General features: G+C 38.1%; 1 protein-coding gene across 2 annotated transcripts in view; it reads left to right on the top strand.

Annotated features, from left to right (window-relative positions):
- PPARG (peroxisome proliferator activated receptor gamma) overlaps window positions 1-21,232 on the top strand; it is a 72,525-nt gene that overhangs the window by 46,265 nt on the left and 5,028 nt on the right. For both annotated transcript variants that reach the window (XM_063426938.1, XM_063426937.1), the window contains exons 5-7: window positions 1,030-1,168; window positions 16,042-16,241; window positions 20,439-20,889. In XM_063426938.1, the coding sequence (XP_063283008.1) occupies window positions 1,030-1,168; window positions 16,042-16,241; window positions 20,439-20,889 (790 nt within the window). The remainder of the gene's footprint in view (window positions 1-1,029; window positions 1,169-16,041; window positions 16,242-20,438; window positions 20,890-21,232) is intronic.

Here is a 21,232-nt window from a genome sequence, read left to right on the forward strand (position 1 = left end):
ATTAAAAGGTAAGAAAACTTGCCTTATTTCCTGCACCGCATGGGTCTGCCAGTGTTGGCCCACCTCTGACTGCCTCCTTGGCTAACATCATCAGAACTGATGATCTCAGCCAATCCAATGCTTTCCATGACCCAGGAAGCACCTCCAGTGGCCGTCTGAGGAGTTGCCACTGGAGGTGTCCCTGGCTTTAACCCCTTAAGGACATGTGACGTGTGTGACACGTCATGATTCCCTTTTGTTCCAGAAGTTTGGTCCTTAAGGGGTTAAGGGGACACTGTAGGCACCCACACCACTTCAGCTCATTGAAGTGGTCTGGGTGTAATGTCCCATGTCCTTTAACCCTACAGTGGTAATTATTGCAGTTTCTAAGAAATTGCAATAATCACCTCTGAGGGTTAACTCTTCCTCCAGTAGCGGTCTACTAGACAGCCACTAGATGGACTTCTGAAATTGAAACAGACTTTTGGTCCATTATTTGACACTGGACGTCCTCACACTCTATATGATGACCTCCAACTTTAGATTTTTCCCCATAGGAAAGCTTTGAATAATGCTCTCCTATGGGGAAATCCTAAGGCAAGCGCAGCCATTGCATGGGCGGAGCCGGAGGAGCGTGGGCAGAGCCTGACCTAGCACCGAGCTGGATTCAGGTAAGTGACTAAAGTGACAGAAACGAGGGGGCACTGCAGGAGCCTATAGTGCCAGGAAACAGGTCTTTTCTCTGAATTAAAGCTGTAGTTGTTCTGGTGACTATAGTGCCCCTTTAAACATCAATGCAATATTTATTTTCTTTGCTTTTGAGCATGCTATAATGAGCATTGTGTTAACCCGTCATAGAAATAGCATAGGTGTGGAAGATAATATTTTACTTTCTGCCCTCCCCTCTTCCCTAACCATATTTGAAAATTGATTTTGACAAATATCATTTCAGTTGGAATTCATTAATTTATGTTGCTCACAATACATAGGATTTTGAGGTTTGTTTTCTTCATATGTAATCTTATATTACGTTATGCACTTTTTTGGCAGGGATTCTTCAGAAGAACAATCCGCCTGAAGCTTATTTATGAACGGTGTGATTTAAATTGTCGGATTCACAAGAAAAGCAGAAACAAGTGTCAGTTCTGCAGATTTCAGAAATGTCTGGCAGTTGGTATGTCCCATAATGGTGAGTGTCTGGGCCTGTTGCTTAGATATTCATGGATTTTTGATAGGTAGCAGTCAGTGAACAAGAACGAATGCTAAAATATGAATTATTATTATTACATTGTGCTAACTTTGGGTGTAGGTGTAAGAGTAAGACAGTATTAAACTAAAGAGGAAAATTGAACATAGCTAAAGGAAATGTTGCAAAATAATTGAAAAACCTTCCTGCACCATTACTTTGTAATGCAGTACAACATGTATTTTCATGTCTGCGCTCCATAGACCAAGACAAACTATTTAATAAAATGATGTAATTTATATTTATCTAAATAAAGTAAGAATATCCCGATTTAACCCCTTCATTATCAAAAATGAGCATACATGTTTTTACTTTTATTAGCTTTGAAACATAAATTCATCCCATAAAGGAATCAATTTCTTTACCAGGATACATTCCCAATTTAATGTCTGCAAATGGACTATACATTACAGCCGTCCCCCCATTCCTTAAACACTATTAAGGAAGCGTCAAAGAATAAAGCAGATTGCAACTGTACTTACTGTAGGTAGGCAAGATAAGGGATAAAGCTTTTCATTCCCCAGATGTTTGTGTAAAGGATGAACAAATAAATTAATATTGTTTAATTTCCATCATTTAATTTTTATATTTGTTTGAACAGCAATATATATACAAAGCTGTTGTTTCCTCATACGTTAATGTGCTATCAACATTTCAAATAAATCTTATGCAAATATTTTTGCTAACAAAAAGTGCTTGATAGTGAAGGGGTTAAGCAGACAATCATTGCAAGTTGTGCATGCATTACATATAGGTAGAATAGAAACTATGGAGAGATTGTTATTATCAGTATAATTACATTCTATTCTAAATAATAAAATATATTAACTTACATTTATAGCTCTTTGACAGGACCACAAAAATTGGGCAAACAAAACAATTACAATCGGGTGAGAATATTTAATCAGCAATTCCACACCATCCAATCACTATCTAACAAAATGTTGATATTATTCAAACCTCAAATGTCCATATCCCTGTCTGTAAAAGAAGGTTCCATACTTTTATATCTATTTGGAAGAAAAATGGAGAGTTAACTAAATTAGATTCCATGTTGTGATAAGAATCACTTGCTTACCATGAAGGTTCCATGGTATTGGCCATGTGGACTGAACATGTTCACCCCTACTTTACATATTCGATTGTGAATGTTTAAATATGTTAGCAAGTAAGCAAGGCTATTCAGTGGAAATCACAGAGCATGTGCTAAAAAGTGTATACGTGACTAATCGTTGAGGTTTAAACTGCTGAGCCATTGTTTCGGCAAAAAGTCCAGAAATGCTTGTTTTTAATATGGGAGGAGAACCTAGAAAAACTTCATTCCTTTCTGTTGGATGCCAGGGAGAAGCTTTAACTGGATGGGCTGGTTTAGTGGACAAAGCTTAGAGTACACACATTCTGATTATGCCGGAAACCTAAGTAAACAGCTTGGAGGCAAACACAGTTATTGGACATTAGTGTCCCCTTTGGGGCCTTGATCCTTGAACAAATGGAAAATTTGCTACAAACTTTTAAATGGTCAAACAAATTACCTGAAAAAGGTTTCTCTTTGATTTAAGGGTTTTGTTTATTAACTCGTGAATTGTTGTGAAAAGAAAAGCTATTTGCACAAGTAAGATAATATATTCTCAAATTCAACAATCTTTCCAACTAATTTGGACTGAATATTCACAATTCACCATTTATTAGATAAACCCCTTTATAGTTACCTAAAGCGTGTTAACTGCTTTCCTTTAATTTCTTTTATTTTGATAAAAGAAATGAGAAGTGAAAACTGGCGCCCCCAAATGTCAGTAACAAAATTGCTGGAAGTGAAAGTCAGACGCTTCCAATAGCTTTTCTGAGCTAAGCCCTGTATTGCACTATAGGGCTTAAGGAAAACTATAGTGCTTGGAATACAAAGTTGTTTTCCTAGCACTATAGTATCATATAGTGCACCCCTCCTTTGCGCCTTCCTTCCCCCCACCCCCTCCCCACACTAGCACAGAAAGGATTAAAAAAACCTTTTTCACTTTTTCCAGGACCGCCTCCCATCCTCCTCCCCCGAGGCCAACCGACATTAGGGTCAATGCTCTCCTACGGGGTTTTAGCGGACGCTGGATGTCCTCATGCAAAGTTGATAGATAGCCACTAGAGGTGGAGTTAACCCTGCAAGGTAATTATTGCAGTTACCATTGCATGTTTAAGGGGATAAGGACAGTGCACCCAGACCACTTCAGTGAGCTGAAATGGTCTGGGTGCCTATAGTGTCCCTTTAGCTCAGTGAGAAAGGCAGGGAGCTGTGCCTGGCAGACCACAGGTAAAAAGTCAAGCCATTAGCAAATGGTTTGACAACTTGGTTTGACACCAAGGCACTCCTGGAACCATATATAGTACAACAGCTGTAGTTGTTTTGGTGCGCCATAAAATGTCATCTTAGCAAATGGGTTATATAGTCGCTGGAGTTTCCTTCTTTCATTTTTATACCATTTTCGAAGGTTTACCACTGAATGGTTACAGTGGTTTAACACTGAGTAGTTATCATGCTAGGGTGTTACGGTACCAGTAACGGTGGCGCTGTATTACGCTATTATCATATTCCCCATAGCTTACCTTCAGGTAGATATGGATTTAATCTGTACATTGGGCATATCACAGATCAAGCCTACATAGTTATAAAACATTCAATATCTCTATTATTAATAATAAGTTTGTTTAATAAGAACTGACATGCCACTAATAACAAAAAATAAATAAATACATGGAAAAAGCTCTTCATAACACATTTTTCTCCAGTGGATTCATCCAAAGAGCGTGCCTTTAATGAAAGACCTACTACAATATAACCAGGCATTTGTATGCCCTTTGTTAATGTTTAACTAATAATTCATTTTACAATCTGCGTGTTTGACTGGCTAATCTCCAGATTAGTATTTGTGACTGACCAAGCCACCAAATAATTTCCGATAAATTCTGTTCTACAGTATCTGTCATTGATTTGCCGTCATATTGTGCATGCAGCAGATACTGCAGCTATTAATTGGAGGTGCAGTCATTAACCCCTTAGTGACCGCGGACGTACAGGGTATGTCAGACATAAAACAGTCTGCAATAACCCCCTCACTGCCTGATGGCTTCCGATGCTCTGCCTGTGTGCTGAGTGCCTCAAGTGCCTATTATTTAATAAATTAAATAACATTTAAAAAAAAAATATATATATATATATATATATATATATATATATATATATATATACACAACTAACCCCCCCCCCCCCCGGACCTCAGGAGGGGTAATCCTAATGATTTACCCGATCGTCGACGCTCCCCCGCCGGTCGGTCTTCTTCTTCACTGGGGGGGACTGTCTGTCACATGGCTGCAATAGGCGTCCATAGTGTTGCCTGCAGAGGGACTGCCTGAATTGACAGGCAGTCCCCCTGCTGGTGAAAAAAAGTAAAAAAAAAAGTTTTAAAATAAAGTTATACATTTATATATATATATTTATATATATATATATATATATATATATTATATACATATATTATATCTATATATAATATGTATATATATATTATATATAAAACGTCATACTAAGTGTATTTTTTTATTAATATATACATATATTAATATAAAAATACACTTAGAGTAAAATTACACATGTATATATAAAATATATAATAACTATATAAATTATATGTATATATATATTATAATAAAAATAACTAAAAACAAATATTTATTTAAATAATTTTAAAAAAGTAAAATTATATATAAATTGAAAATTGAAAAAAGCAGTCTGGTCAATGAGGGGTTAAATAATAGCTTGAGGTGAATTGAAAACCAAAGTAAAAATGTTCTGCTGAAATAAGCAAGCTGAATTCATCAATATTTCCAGCTTTTAGTTTGGTTAAATATTGTCTTGAAAACAATGCACTGCAGACGTATTTATGCTAAGAGCATGATAATAGCAGTAATCAGATTTGCCTGATTTATCAAAATAAATAAACATTTGTTTCACATTCATTTAGTGTTGTAAAATGTGAGGTACATTATCAGGATATTCTGTTTATAAAGTGGTATACTTTCTGATGTTTCAGTATGCCCTTCGAAATAAAGAAGAGGGTTGCACTCAATCACAAAAATACATACAGGGTGCAAAACTGAGCATGGGTCAGCATACCCCATCTAATCTACATATAAGAAAAACGTCTCAGGCACTCACTGTGATGAGTTCAAAGCAGTTTTAATGGATCCGCAGATCCATTAAAACTGCTTTGAAAAAAATCACAGTGAGTGCCTGAGACTTTTGTCAGTATGCCCTTAACCCCTTAAGGACCAAAGTTCTGGAATGAAAGGGAATCATGACATGTAACACATGTCATGTGTTCTTAAGGGGTTAAGACATGTTTACGCCAGATATACAGCCAGGAGGAATTAATAAATAACACAGAAACATAATGCACAATGTAAAGATGACATAAGTACAAAAAAAGTCTCTCTTTAGACGTATAAATATGTTGATACAATTTTCAGTCAACTTTCTTTGTGCACCTAAAAATAATTTACATTGGGCTTCAATTCTTTCATAAAAGAGGCTTGCCTCACCGGGGACTATTTCAAATAATCAGTGGACAATAGGGATAGTAACATATTTCATGGACATTTCTTTAAAGAGGTACATATTGAACGTCTTTGAAAACAAAAACGAGAGAGGTACTTTTATTAATGCAGAGAGTGTTGGCTGAGCTTGTTGGTAATTGACTGCCAGGCAGTGCTTGGCTAGAGCAGGTAGCAGGCATTCCATTTTTTAAAATGGTGGTCCAGTATAGTCTACTCCATCGGTAGGCAATCTTCTACATTCCAGATATTATGGACTACATCTCCCATAATGTTCTTACAGTATTACTGCTAACAAAGCATCAGGGGATATGTAGTCCACAACATTCAGAGTACCAAATGTTGCCTACCCCTGTTCTTTTCTATGAGCATAACTTTTTCTTGTTCAATTATACCACTAGAGGGCATGTGATAAAACGTATTAAACTGCTCACTATAGATATACCTGCAGTAACATTTCCCTAGTTGATCACATAGTTTTATTTAAAATTGGGAAATACAACTAAGCTATTTAAAACCAATTCAATTACATTTCAAATTAGTCCTAGAACATGTATTTAATGGTATTATCTTAGATTAGATCATCACTGCAGGATATTAAAACGTTGAAGAGTTACTTTAAGTACCATAACTATTTCAGTTTGCTGAAATGGTTATGGTGCAAGGACCTGGTCTGTGCAGGTGCTATACTGTGCGACATCCTCCCAGTCTAAGGTAGGCTTACTGATTTAAGCTTCGGACTGCAGCAGAAATAGCCAGGCAGAGTTGATGGGCCCCGGGTTCAAGACTTAGTTCGTTAATGGAATAACCCCTTGAGGAAAGATGGTGCTCAGAGACATCCTCACGCCATGACAACTTAATTTCAGTAAAGTTATTATGTAGGGATATTTGTGGACAAAGGGATAATTGTGGGACAGATTGGTGCTTGGAGTGCCCCTTGTCCATTCCATGGTCCTCTACAACAAGGAAGTTATTGGATTAGAGATCAAGGAGTAATGGACCTGATCATGACTTCATAATCTCTGCTTGGGAAAGAATGGAATGGATTTGCAATGCATTCTTCACTCATCTTTTGCCTATGGAATCACTGCTAACATCTATTGCCTTCCCAGCCTCCGTGACAGATGAGGTGTTAACTGACAATAAAAATTGTCGCGTACTTTGGTAATGCTGATGATTAGCGAGCTGCTTGCTTAACAGTTTTTTCATCTTCTTTAATTATATTTTGATAATATCCTCCAAAGTACAAACAATCTTATGGTAGTTATTACCCAGTTTACTAGCATTTATCACTGCCAGTTGATCTCTTCTTTAGAGATTATTGATATGGTTTTCTTTGTTTTTAATGTATTAACAATCATCACATTTCAGTGAGAAACTGCTCATTGAACTTTGAATGATATAAACACAGACCGGACCTGATTCTAGTGTACTGCAGAGATATTTATGCTACTAGCTAAATAATAACAGTAATCCGATTTTCCTGATTTATCAAAATAAATAATCATTTGTTTCTCATTCACCCATGCTGTGTGGGGTACATTATCATGTTATTCTGTTTATAAGGCGGTATACTTTCTGATGTTTCAGCATGCCCGTAAGAGATGTTTTCTCCAGATATAGAGCATTGAGGTAATAAATAACACAGAAACATAACACACAATGTAAAGATAACATAAGTACAAGAAAGTCTATCTTTATCCTTCCATGTCAAGTGAAACATGAGGCAGACTGGTGGTCCCACACTTTTTCCACCCCTTAACACGTATTCTCCATTTTTCTCTCTCATATTTTACTCCTATGTAAAGGTCTCTGCCAGGCCTATACCTCATATTGGTAATTGACATGCTACTTCAGATTTTCTTTCATATTGTAGAATGCTATGTGACTTTCCTTTCTAGTTTTCCACCCATAGACCATGACCACAATATAATCTATATTTTTCAAGCATTTTTATAATTCGCTGATGCAATGTAGCAACTACACTTTGTTAATTCCTAGTGGCTTCTTGTGCGGGTAAACCTATTTAAATTGATATCCAACAGCAAGTGGGTGTTATATATTTTACATAGTTAAAGGGACACTATAATCACCAGAACAACTACAACTTAATGTAGTTGTTCTGGTGAGCATAGTATGTCCTTGCAGGCTTTGGAATGTAAACACTGCCTTTCTAGAGAAAAGGCAGTGTTAACATTACAGCCTAGGAACACCTCTAATGGCCACTCCTCTGCCTGCCGTTCAGCATCTCCACACTCTACATAGAGACGCTGAACTTTCCCCATATAGATGCACTGAATAAATGCATCTCTATGGGGAGATGCTGATTGGCCAGGGTGGCATTTTGCACCACTCCCACCGCCCTACCTCTTTGGCTGAGATCATAAAAATTGATGATCTTACCCAATCCAGTGCTTTCATATGATTGGCTGAGATAATTCATTCTGATGATGTCAGCCAAGGAAGTGGATTGGGGGCAGGGCCAGGCATGAGGAGCCCCTAGCAGCACTGGAAAAAGGTGAGTAAACCACCTTTCTAGCCTGGGGTAAGGGGGGTCGACCACCTAAACGGTGGTTTTAGGTCTATATTGTCAGGAATACATTTTGTGTTCCTGAAACTATAGTAACCCTTTAAATAGACTGAAAAAGGATCAAGCCCATCAAGTTCAGTGTGAAAAAAATGTTACATATAATGAAGTGTCCACTTTGTAAACGAGGGGTGTGGGAATAGAATTCTCATGGACTGTTTGCTGATGAACAACATTCAATTTAGAAAATCCTCATAAAAGTTGAGAGTTTAGTATGTTTCATAGCACCTTTACTGGCCAAGAATATGAGTTTTAATACTCTGTAAAACAGATGTCTTAATTCAAAGATAATTGCTAAGAATGAGATTTTCTTTAACCATATACTGAATTCTTTGTGTAAACACCGTGTGAGCAGACATCAGTATTTCAGTGCTAGAATTAACAATTTTTGTGGTTTGATTTAGATGGTGGGAAATAGATTTGAAAAACATATTTCTCTCTGACTCTGACTGGTACAAGTTGCCACATAACCTTGCAAGACCCACAGTGGTGGCCTCTCTGGCATTAATCCGAACAATGTACAAGTACAAATCTTGTTTTCCACTGTAGGGATTGCAAAAGAATAACATTGTCAAATGACAAATAAATCATAAGATATGTTTGGGGATTTTTGCAACTATTCAGAAACGTCAAATGTTTTAAAAAAGACAGGCATGCTAAGTACTCAGTGTGAGGGCTAGGATAGTGTTACATTTAAAAAAAAATCTAATTAATATTGAGAATGTTTCTTGGCTTGATGAGAAAACATGCTTTGATTGACATAGTTGATTTGTTCCGTTATATCGTAATACATTTAGCTGTAAACCCCTATGATAAAGAACAATGTACTTTTAAACCAAATAGGTTAAATACAAAATTCAAAGACATAAATGTGATACATCACACTACTTATATGAGTTATTTAATTATAATGTTATATTCTGCACTGTCTGCAATGGATGGCACTGTCAACAGAAAAGCTTAGTAAGATAAATTATATCACACCCTAAACCATTATTTCAGAGGTTGAGAGATGAATGTCCAAATAGAAAATATCCTTTTTTGTAAGGGAGTGGAATTTCTGGCGCCAGAGTCTCTTCTTTATGGTAGTGTAGCTAAAGTGCAAAGAAGGATGAAGGGAGGCAGCGCCTGTAGTGTTGTTCTCAGATCCAAGGTGGTATAGGGAATAAGAAGAGAGAACGTAATATAGTGTAGTACATTATAAATTCTAGTTGAATGTGAAAAAACAAATTGCACTTACAATTTTCCAGAAAATTGTAAGTGCAATTTGTTTCTTCACATTTAACTAGTATTTATAATATACTACACTTTATTACATTCTCTCTTCTTATTTCCTACTATACTACCTTGGATCTGAGAACAACACTACAGGCGCTGCCTCCATGCATCCTTCTTTGCACTTTAACTACCTTACCAGAAAATATCATGTAATGCTGGAATATTTTTTTTTAGCGCTTGAAATAATATACAAATTACTTAAACAATTTCCAGTAAAACATCAAACAAAATCAAATTGCAGTATTGCTCCAGTTAATTCCTATAAATGTATGACATATATGGCTAGACCTTAACCTCTCATTTGGGCTTCATATTCAATCATATAAACTCATCCATCACTAAATATGCTGTAAATAAGTGAATACAGTTTAAATCAAACAGTACAAGTATTGTGATTTTATATTAACCTTTCAAAAAAAATGAAAAAAATGTTACAAAAAACTAATTATATTGCTAGTCCTGAAGGTATATGGTGAAACTGAGATCTGGCACAATACACCAGGGGAAGGAATTTAAGATTATTAGGATGCCAGAAGACTGATCTGGTTATGCTGAACTGATGCATGGTTTCACTTCTAGGGATAGAACAACAAGAGCCACAAGGGAGACGTGCTTGTCTATGCTAGGTTGCAAAGGTTTCAGAAGCGGAATACTTATAAATAAAATGTTAAAAATAAAAAAAAAAAAAAAAAATTAAATGGACTCTCCTGTGCCAGGAAAACATATCCATTTTCCTGGCACTGCAGAATCCTGGGTGCCTGGAGTGTCCCTTTAAACACTGAAAAAGCTTCTGACATTTGGAGTGAAATGGTCTACTAACATCAGTAGGGAAATGGCTTACTGACATGGGGAGGGAGTGGGGACCTATTGACATGGTAGGATGTAAAATGTGTAACTTTTCATTATTTTCTTGAGGTGCCAAATATATTTTGGACCTGGTTAGTAAATTGGGTCATGAGGCCTTCGGAGTTGTGTGTAAAGTTTTGTGAAAGCTACAATAATATATTTTGGAAGGGGGCAGAACATGCAAGAATACTCTTTCACAGTAGGTCACCAATAAAAAGGGTTTCACCCAATAGACAGGTTTCGTTTTTAGCAAAGCTTTGTATCCTGCAATTCTTCATAATTACCATTTAGTTCTACTATATGTCAGGATAGCCTTGCAGCAAAAGTGGCTGAGACATGTACTATGGGAAGCTTGCAGTGCAAACACTGCTGTAAAGAGCAGGAAACAAAAAAAAACTAAAACAAAAAAAATGTGCTTCTCAATAGAAAACAGACAGGGTGGTTTGTATCTGTTTTTAAAATCTATGTAAATAGCCGAAGGAAAGGCACAGCCCCTTTGAACCCCAATCTAAAGGAATACTCCAAACATCACTCAGTATGGGGTATGCTGCCAGGGGTGCCCTGGCTCTGCCCACAATGTCAGTAGTCAAACCATTTGCTAATGGTCCCAATCCCTGCCTCTGTACCTGCACTGGTGCAACGGTGTAGGGAACAACTCTTTGGCAAAAGGCGGTTTGCTGATTCTCTAAGCCAATGAGCCTGCTCTGCAGTGCAGAGCTTAGATTAGTAAAAAATAATGGAAGCTTCTAGCACAATGTTTCAGCACTCCTGGATGTGTGTGGCTGTCTGGCAGGCTGTGACACCCTACTGATCCAGGTAAGAAGTCAAGCAAATCTCAAATATCTTGACTACTTAATTTGGGAGGAGGCCAGCATGCTCTAATGCAGGCTCGCACTGGCCATCGGGAAACCGGCGAAATTCAAGGTGGTCTGCGGTGACCAAAAGATCTCCTCTGTCAACTCAAACAGTGAAGTATCAGCCCTAAGAGGAAGCTCTGTCCCTTCGTGCACTTACACCAAAACACACTACACACATTCTATACCCCCTATACACACACACACACACACACACATTATATATCCTCCAAAAATACACACTATAGCCTTATACACATACATTGTACCTCTGTACCCCTACACCTATACACGCACTACACTACTATACACAATTTACCACACCTATAAACGTATGTGAATTACAACCACAATACATATAAACACCCAATGCAACTCCCTGCAGCACCTGGGCACACACACAGCACAGTTCTTACATGCACACACACAACACACCCTAGGCCTATCCTCTCTACAGACCCTGTAAGCACGCACACACACATACTTAACAGGCCAGAAACACACACACTACAGCCCTTAGCCACACATAGTACATTACAAACAGACCCCTTTACACGCTACAACACAAACAGTCTCCTCTACAAACATGCAATTCCACAAACAATCTCCAAACACATACAAATGTGGAGCAACCCCACAAATGCACGACACACTTTGACAGCCCTGTTCCACTTTTGTTTTCTGATAACACATTATTGGGGACAACAGAAACAATTCACTGTCAAATAGAGCACATGCTTGAAAAAAAAATAAAAAAAAAATTCTGTGTCCGAGAGCACTGGATGCTCTAGGGGGTAATCACACTTGTCATTGGTGTGCTTGTCATTGGTGATGGCATTACATGGCCCCATTCTGCCTCCCAGCTCATCCCCTTTCCACCCCCCCCCCCCTTCCCCCGCGCCTATAACTGCCTAGGCTGAATTTTTGTCCCAGTCTGGCCCTGCTCCAAAGGTTATGGGTTTTAGAGTGTTTCTTCAATGTGACGATAATCCTGTGTAAATGTCACTCTGACCTTTTATGATATTATAGCATAATAAAATATATCATGTTTTTGATCATTTTAAAAAAATGGATTGCAATATATATGTGTGCGCAAACAATTAAACTGGACGTAATATAGTGTATTAACAAAAAAAAATGTTTCCCTAAACAATAACCCAAATAATAACCCTTTGATCCAATGTTCAATGAGCTTGATTTTCCCAGTACTCACTGTTTGAGTGCCTGCCTTGTGAGTTTATCTATTAAGGTTTATTGTTTGAAGAATCATTTTTTACATTAACACACTATTTGTTTTTGTTTTGTTTTTCCAGTTTACACAATATTTTATCCAGTGTATAATTATATACTTAATAATAGTTTGCGCGCCAATTGCGATGTTGTTGTTTTAATGTTAGAACTTGCTGGTAGATGCCAAGAGCTGTTGGAGGCTACATGAAATCACTCTTTTACTATTTTATTATACTTTTGCACTTATATTCATGCTACATACATTTTTTGAACAAACCACTTTATTCAAAGGTTTTACACTAATTTTCAGCGCCATTGTGTCACGTCATTAATTGATTTATGTTCATGGCAAACCCATCACTTCTGTTAGAAATGGGGCTTACAAAGTATTTTGGCATAATGGTAGCTTAAAATCAAGCATTGACATCGAATTTTCACTCATGAAATAAATGTGTGGTTTAATTTTGGTGTAATTTTGTGGATACTCAACTTCCCCTTTCTAAATTCTAAATGCATCGCATAGCAAAGGAAAAAGACACTTGAAAATACCTTTTGCCTTTTCCTGTAGCTTTTTGGGCAATATCACAAGATCAAATGTGTTTGAGTAATAATAATCTTCCTCTTCCTGTTGCCGATACTACTTAGGTCATGTAGCTGTCACAACCATATTAATTTCTTTCTAAATAGAATTACAGATTTAAAGGACTGTTTTCTTCCACTATTGTAATATTACTTAATCTTAATGCTTTGTAGTGTAACATTTTACAAGGGGGAATACCTCCCATTATGTGATTGTGTAATATAGTGAATACTGTGTTGTATAATATAGTTTAATATGAACTGAGTGCTTTACTTTTGTTCTGGCACTCACACATTGACTTACATAGACACAGAATAATGAACTCCTGAATGAATACATATTCGTATTTGGTCAATCATTTAACAATACAGATTAAATCTTTGTCCATAACAGGAAAAAATCTCATTCCTCCACCATCAGACAAGAGGCCAAATGATAGGGCTATCTGTAAAAGGAATTTTACTACTGTATAGAGAAGAGGTGTCCAAGGTAGATCCCTAGATGTTTTAAAATTACCGCTACCATAATGGTTTGTCATTCTAAAGGCATGCAAAGCATCATGGGAATTGTAGTTCTACATGGGGGATCTACCTTTTGGACATCCCTGGTATAGAGTATATTTAATATGGCACTAGGCATGACAAAACTTGGGCACCCCCTTCCAAATTTCTCTTCCTGACAGAAACACACCCTCCCTGATGCATGCACCGACATACACTCACTGACAGATCCACAGTCATTGTCACACACATTGTAACCAACACACTTTCACTGAAACTTACACATTCACAGTTACACACACACACATTCACCAAACAGACACACATGCACACTCACTGATAGAAATGCATACATACTCACTGACAGACACACACTCACTCACGCAGTGTCAGACCTAAACACACTGAGACACATATATACTCACTGACACATATATACACACTGACAAACACACACACACACACACTCACTGACAGACAAATATACTCTCAATGTCAGACACACCCATTTACTGACACACACATTCACTACCAGACATAAACACACCAAAACACGCATACACACACTGACAGACACGCATACACTCTCAGTGACAGACATACACACTCTTTGACAGACAAATGCACACTCACTAACAGACACACACACACTCTCTCACTAACAGACACACACACACTCTCTCACTGACACACACACACACACACACACACACACTCTTTAACAGACACACAATAACACTTTCACTAACAGACACACACTAATACATACTAACACTCTCAGTAACATACACATACTCACAATATTTTTTTTAATGTCAAATCAATCCAGCCTCCCTACCTTTGGGAGCTGGAGTTGATTCTTCCCAGGGGTCCAGTGGAGCTGGTAGGCAGGCATGCACGGACAGGCTAACGGTGGAGGCGGGTGGCGAGGGAGCTCTGATCCTTCTGCTCAGCTCCCTCTTGCGCACCTCTCAGTATTGCTGGGGCCAGAGTGACCTCATATTGCGTGCGAGGGAGCTGAGCAGGAAGAGCTCAAGGGAGAGTCCTCCCTCGCTGCCCGCACGCAAACAGAACAGATGCCAGCCTCAGGGGGACCCAAGGTGGCCAGCCGGCCACTTCTTGAGCCCCCAGGACAAGAGGCTGAACGTGCCGCCCAGGGCAAAGGTCAGCTTCACGCTAGATACAGCACTGGTGACACCGTCCTATATGTATTCTTTTTGGTTTTCCTTTATATATGCCCCCTATATCTTAAAGGACCACTATAGGCACCCAGACCACTTCAGCTCAAAGAAGTGGTCTGGGTGCCAGGTCCATCTAGGATTAACTCTGCCTGCTGTAAACACAGCAGTTTCAGAGAAGATAACCCCCTTCCTCCCACTTCAGCCCGGCGGGTGTGGGACCTTCTCCCTGGCACTATAGTGGTCATTTAACAATTATACTCCTCCAAACGCCACTTGCCATTATTTATTGTCTTTTCTTCATTTTCTCAATTTTCTCTGAATTTCAATATCTGGGTGAGGCCTCTGACATAATGTCTGCTGTTTGCCTTTTGGTGAAATTAATTTTACTGATGCATTGTGGTAAATTTGAATGACAGCTGAAACAGAACCTTGCTTAAAGCACAACAGTCATCACATTTTCACTTTTAGTTTTTGTAACATTTATTACATGAAATGAATATACTTTTTTTTGAGAAAATGTAACTTTTTATGTGGGAGATCAGCAATGTAGGGTTAAAATCTACTGTTATCTGACCAACTGTCGCTCAACACAACTTGCGGCTTCTGTGAAACGACTAGTGTTGGTCAGATATAAAGTAACATGTTCTCAACAAAAAAAAACACTATATATAATTTAACGGAAAACATAACGTTTAATTAAATGTACCGGTAATAAACTATTAAACAACTAAAAGTGAAAATGTTATGTTTCTTTAAACTCTGCTCATTGACATGTTTTGTCAACGTGGCTGCTATACATAAAGACATGTAATCCCTACTTTTATCACTTATATATTTTATGAAAACTAGAACGCTCAAAAAATAAATAAAATGAGATTAAAATAAAAGGAACTCTATAGAAGTAGATTAGATTGCTCTTATGGCAGAGCCTTTGCTAAATTTTGACATTAAATATTTAACAAATTCTGAAATAATTCAGTTTAACTCCTTAAAGACCAGAAAAAACATGTGGTTGAGGGCGATACCCAACATATTCTGTTGATTAACGAAGGCATCTTAAAATGCTGTTCCTTTTTTCTGTCTTCTCCATAATATTGTATTGTATCACTATTGTTAATTTTACTGGCTGTTTTGCAGTCTAATAAAAGAATTGTGTCTCTACAGCAATCAGGTTTGGAAGAATGCCACAAGCTGAAAAGGAGAAACTCTTGGCTGAAATTTCTAGTGACATTGACCAGATGAATCCGGAATCTGCTGATCAACGCGTACTCGCCAAGCACTTGTATGATTCATATTTAAAATCCTTCCCTCTCACTAAAGCCAAGGCAAGAGCCATATTGACAGGAAGAACCACAGACAAATCAGTTAGTATCAGTTCTCTCATTCTTTTTTGTGCAATATTACTCAGTTACACATACTGAAATAGAAAATTACAATAGTTGTGCTTCTTGTTGAAATGCCAAGCTATTTTAATTGTCAGTATATCCCAATCCTACCTCGAAATCCCACCTCACATTTTATACAGTTTATACATTACACCATTAGATAAGTGCAAAATTATTATAGCCACCTCTATCCCTAGTGCAAGGGTGCCCAAAAGGTAGACCCCCCCCCCCAGATGATTTAAAACGACAGCTTCTTTGATGCTTTGTCATTCTAAAGGCATGCAGAGCATCATGGGAGGTGTAGTTTTACAACATCTAGGGATCTACTTTTTGGGCACCCCTGCAATAGTGGATTTTCCTAATCCCAGTTTGTATCTCCACAAAGCCTTAATATAAAAAATCATAGCCCATGCAGCCCCTATATCTCACCACCAGGGTTTGTACTGCCTCTATATGACATCCTCTGCCTTTGCACCAGTTCCTCAACCTCCATCTCTATACACAGCATTCTTACTTTGTGCGCAATCTATATTGCCATTTAAGTCTGTGTACAGCCTTTCCATCCAATCCCCAAGCTATGTCCCTCCACCCCCAACCATACCCCATCTCACAGCTATATATTCTGTATCCCACGTCATAGCATTGCATAACCTACATATCCCACCACCCAGCTCTATATACCATCACCCATCCCTGTAGCGTGTTCCACTCTCATCCTATACAGATTCTAACACATTGTTTAGATCTGCACAGCCATAATATCCCAGCTCAATGCTCCATACAGCCATACATCCTCAACCCAGCTCTTTTCAGCCTGAAATCTTTTTAACTCATTACTCTCGATTTATTATAAACCCCACTACTTTATGTCATCTTATGTCTACTTAATATTTGCATGTTTTTGTCGCCCTCACACAGAGCCCTTGCACAAATACATAATTTATTATGTATTATAAAAAAGGGATACTGTTAGCTTGCTGAAAATCTTTATGTGTGAAGAGTGTGTCCTCTTTTTTTCATTTTGGAAATAGTGCTGACTGCAATAGAAACTGACATTTTTATAAATGATACTGGTTACACCCTCCCCCCCCCCCCCCCCTTGCTTTACAAGCAGTCAACAGGTTCTCTTACCCCCTGGTTTGGTTAGCTTATTTTCACGGAACTCAAGAGGCAGCAATTGCTCAGAACACCTGCTTATCATTTAGCTGCATTGGCAGTATGTGATTGGATAGCCACAGAAAGTCTGGACGGGGCCAGAAGGGGAGGGCTTGTAAAGGCAGCAGACAAGAGAACAGCAGTTTTTGAAAGCTGTTTTTAGATATAACTCCAATGAAAAATGCATAGTTAAATGCATGCACGTTTTCATTTTGGGTATATCTACTAAACAGTGACTTATTTCATTTATATTTCACCTTGGAGTGTCTCTTTAAAGCCTTCAATTTATGTGCGGGAGATATTTCGACATACATTTATACTCTGGCCCTAACCAGCATTTTCCAGATGAACAAACATGTGCCATAAAGCTCCAAGTTATGTCACAAACCTACTACCGAAGACTTTAAACCCAATTAAAAAGAAGCCAGTATTAAATAATAGAAGGCGATTATAAAAAGTTACAGTATCCCTTGTGTGCCATGTAATATTCTCCACCCATCATTTAGAATCATCTCCCAGACGTGCGCGTTTATCGGTAAATATTCAGTTAATGATTTGCATGTTTGTACTATGGAGGACTTTGCCCCATTGCACATTACACTGTTTACTGTACAAAGAGTTTACACTTTTTATTATATCTCCATTCACATTCCAGTGACACTGTTCAGAACTAAGTATAACTTGCTGAATTATCCGCTCTGGATAATCGCCTTAATATGAGTTAATATAAATAATGGCTTCAAATGTGTGTATGTTAAAATATGCGATTTTTAGGGTTGTTCACTAAAGTGAGAATTGCAAGGAATTCAAAGTGAAGTTCAAATTTAAAGCTTTACTACAGCTACAATGGCCATTTCTGCTTTTTGCAGTGGTCATGGTGGTAGGATTCTGGATGTGCAGAAACATAGAATGTGAAGGCAGACAAAAACCATTCGGCACATCTAGTCTGCCCAATTTTCTAAATACTTTAATCTCAAAAACATAGCTTGCATCCGCCCCTATTTAACACCAGACGCTGCTAAGGTAATGACGTCCTTTCTCATCTTGACTACTGCAATCCCCTTCTCAGTGGTCTTACGTGTTCCCAGATTGCACCGCTGCAATCTATTATGAACGTGCGGGCAAGGCTCATTTTCCTGTCCGCTCGCACCTCCCACGCCTCCCCCCTCTGTCAGTCCCTACATTGGCTTCCAGTTAGATATAGGGCTCAATTTAGGCTTCTGGTGCTTGCTTACAAGTCCCTACATAATGCTGCTCCATCCTACCTATCCTCTCTAATGCACAAGTATGTCACGTCATTGCCCCTGCACTCTGCCAAAGACCTACGTCTATCCTCTGTCCATACTCCCATATCTGATGGTCGCCTCAAAAGACTTCTCTAGGGGTGCACCTTTTCTGTGGAACTCCCTTCCCTACAAAAAATCTTTGAAAACACACTTCTTCAGGAAAGCATATAATTTTCCTGAAGAAGTGCTCCTTCCTGCCTCGCTTGAAAGGGACTGCCTGGAGAGTCCATGGCGCACTCATCAGGGATGAATTTCTACTTAACAGGGAGAGTGGAAATTTTGAGCCCCGATACTAAAAAAATAAATAAAATAGATATTCACCATTAATGGCCATGTTATTGCTGGAACTGGCTTTGCCTGTTAGGAGCCCTTCATTGTATGCGATGAGAGAAATAAAAATATAACCATAATTCATCACCAGCAAATGTGGGGTGAATGATAATGATGGCTTGAGGATCCCTAGCAACCATGTGCTACTAATTGGCACCTCCAGGGCACTAAATATCACCTTGTTAAATATTAGGTAAGGGGTGGAGTGGTTGTTTACTATTAATAGATCAAGAATAGACACCTTCTGGCCCTAATGGTGATGATCTAGACAACATATTGTATTTGGCAGCACACCATCCAATGCATGGAATATAGGGTTATAAAGTATCTGTAGTCAACACCACGTCTTCTCTATGAAGCCACTCACAAGGTTATTCAATAAAATGAGAATTCAGAAGTGAATTTCAATTTTAATGTCAAAATAGACAAACTGGTAAAATGATTAAAGACAGATATGCTTTCAGTTAATCTGACCTTAAAGTTGAAAGTAACTGTCAGTGTTCCATGAAGTCATCAGTTTTGATGTTTTTTGTCTAATACAATTTCAAGGTCTTACGGACAAATATAAATGAAGTTAAATAAACCGAAGACAAAAATACCCATCTACAATAACATTCAAGAAGTGGATGAACACTTCCATGATAATCATTGCTCTCCCGCAGAAATTTATGGGAGCTAGTGAATTTGTGTGGTGCATATCAGTACTTTCCTGTAGAATTGAGAGCAGTATAGTGAGTCGTGACTATCATGGCAGCTGCACAGACTATATAGTATTCAGTCTCAATGTATAAACAAAAATAAACACTGTCCCAAACGGCCACTTGAGAGGTTTTAGTGTCACTGTATGGCTAGAAAGTGTAAATTCTGCAGTCAACACCAAGACATACCCAGGGAGTTGAATGTGTTATCTCTCTCTCCTTATTACATTTTGTTATATAGGTAGATAAATGGTATGTTTGCCACTTAGCAACACCCCTGGAGTCCTAGAACATCTGCCTGATTTTAGCTAATTGGTAAAACATCTAATGTGATGTGAAACGTGTTGGTTTTTTTTTTTATTAAAATAAATAAATAAAACAAATTAACCCAAAATAGGGAAATGTTGCTTTGTTACAAGATTTTATTTAATAGTTTTTTTTGTTTGTTTTTTTGCAAAAACCTAGACAACCATCATAATGCATTTTTAGATAAAGTCATCTGTGTTCTGTTTTTAACCTTTAATGAGCCCTGTTTTTGCCCTGTTTTTGTTAGTGTTGCAATAAGTGCAGTTACATAATAATTTCATAATAATGACAACATGCAATAAATTGTGACAGGTGTCTGGCTTTATTTGATTAAGACATAAAATGGAATATATTTTTGGGAAATATTATTAATGGCCTGTACCCGTTGACTTTTATTTTAGCCGGTTGTTATATACGATATGAATTCGCTGATGATGGGGGAAGACCAGATCGCCTACCATTACATGACTCCTTTTCAGGAGCAAAACAAGGAAGTCGCCATTCGAATCTTCCAGAGATGCCAGTCTCGCTCAGTGGAGGCAGTCCGCGAGATCACTGAATTTGCCAAAAATATACCAGGATTTGTGAACCTTGATCTGAATGATCAAGTGACTCTGCTGAAGTATGGTGTTCACGAAATAATATTCACCATGTTGGCATCATTAATGAACAAAGATGGTGTTCTCATAGCCGATGGACAGGGGTTTATGACGCGGGAATTCTTGAAGAGCTTACGAAAGCCATTTAGTGACTTCATGGAGCCCAAGTTTGAGTTTGCCATACGGTTTAATGCGCTGGAGTTAGATGACAGCGACCTGGCCATCTTTGTAGCTGTCATTATACTAAGTGGAGGTAAGATTTTGCATACTGTACAGAACATCAGGTTATCGTAAATAATTGACGTCTAAAAGTTCCTGCAGGTAGCAGCATCCAGCATTGATATGCAAGCTAACTCTATGAAGTGTGTGGATTTTATGACACTTGGCGTCATTACTGGACAAAGATACAAATAATGGTTAATGTGTAATCTTTTTTCTGAACAGCTGAAATGCACAGAAAAGTCATCTGAGGACAGTACGTGGGTTTATGTGGGTTTATGTGTGTAAAATATACACATGGGAGAGGTTCTTAACTGATATTCGGCAAGGAAGAAGCTGGTTAAAACCCTTTTCACTTGTAAAACATTTGGGGGGCT

Source organism: Pelobates fuscus, chromosome 7 (genome assembly GCF_036172605.1).
Source record: "Pelobates fuscus isolate aPelFus1 chromosome 7, aPelFus1.pri, whole genome shotgun sequence".
Taxonomy (NCBI): Eukaryota; Metazoa; Chordata; class Amphibia; order Anura; family Pelobatidae; genus Pelobates; species Pelobates fuscus.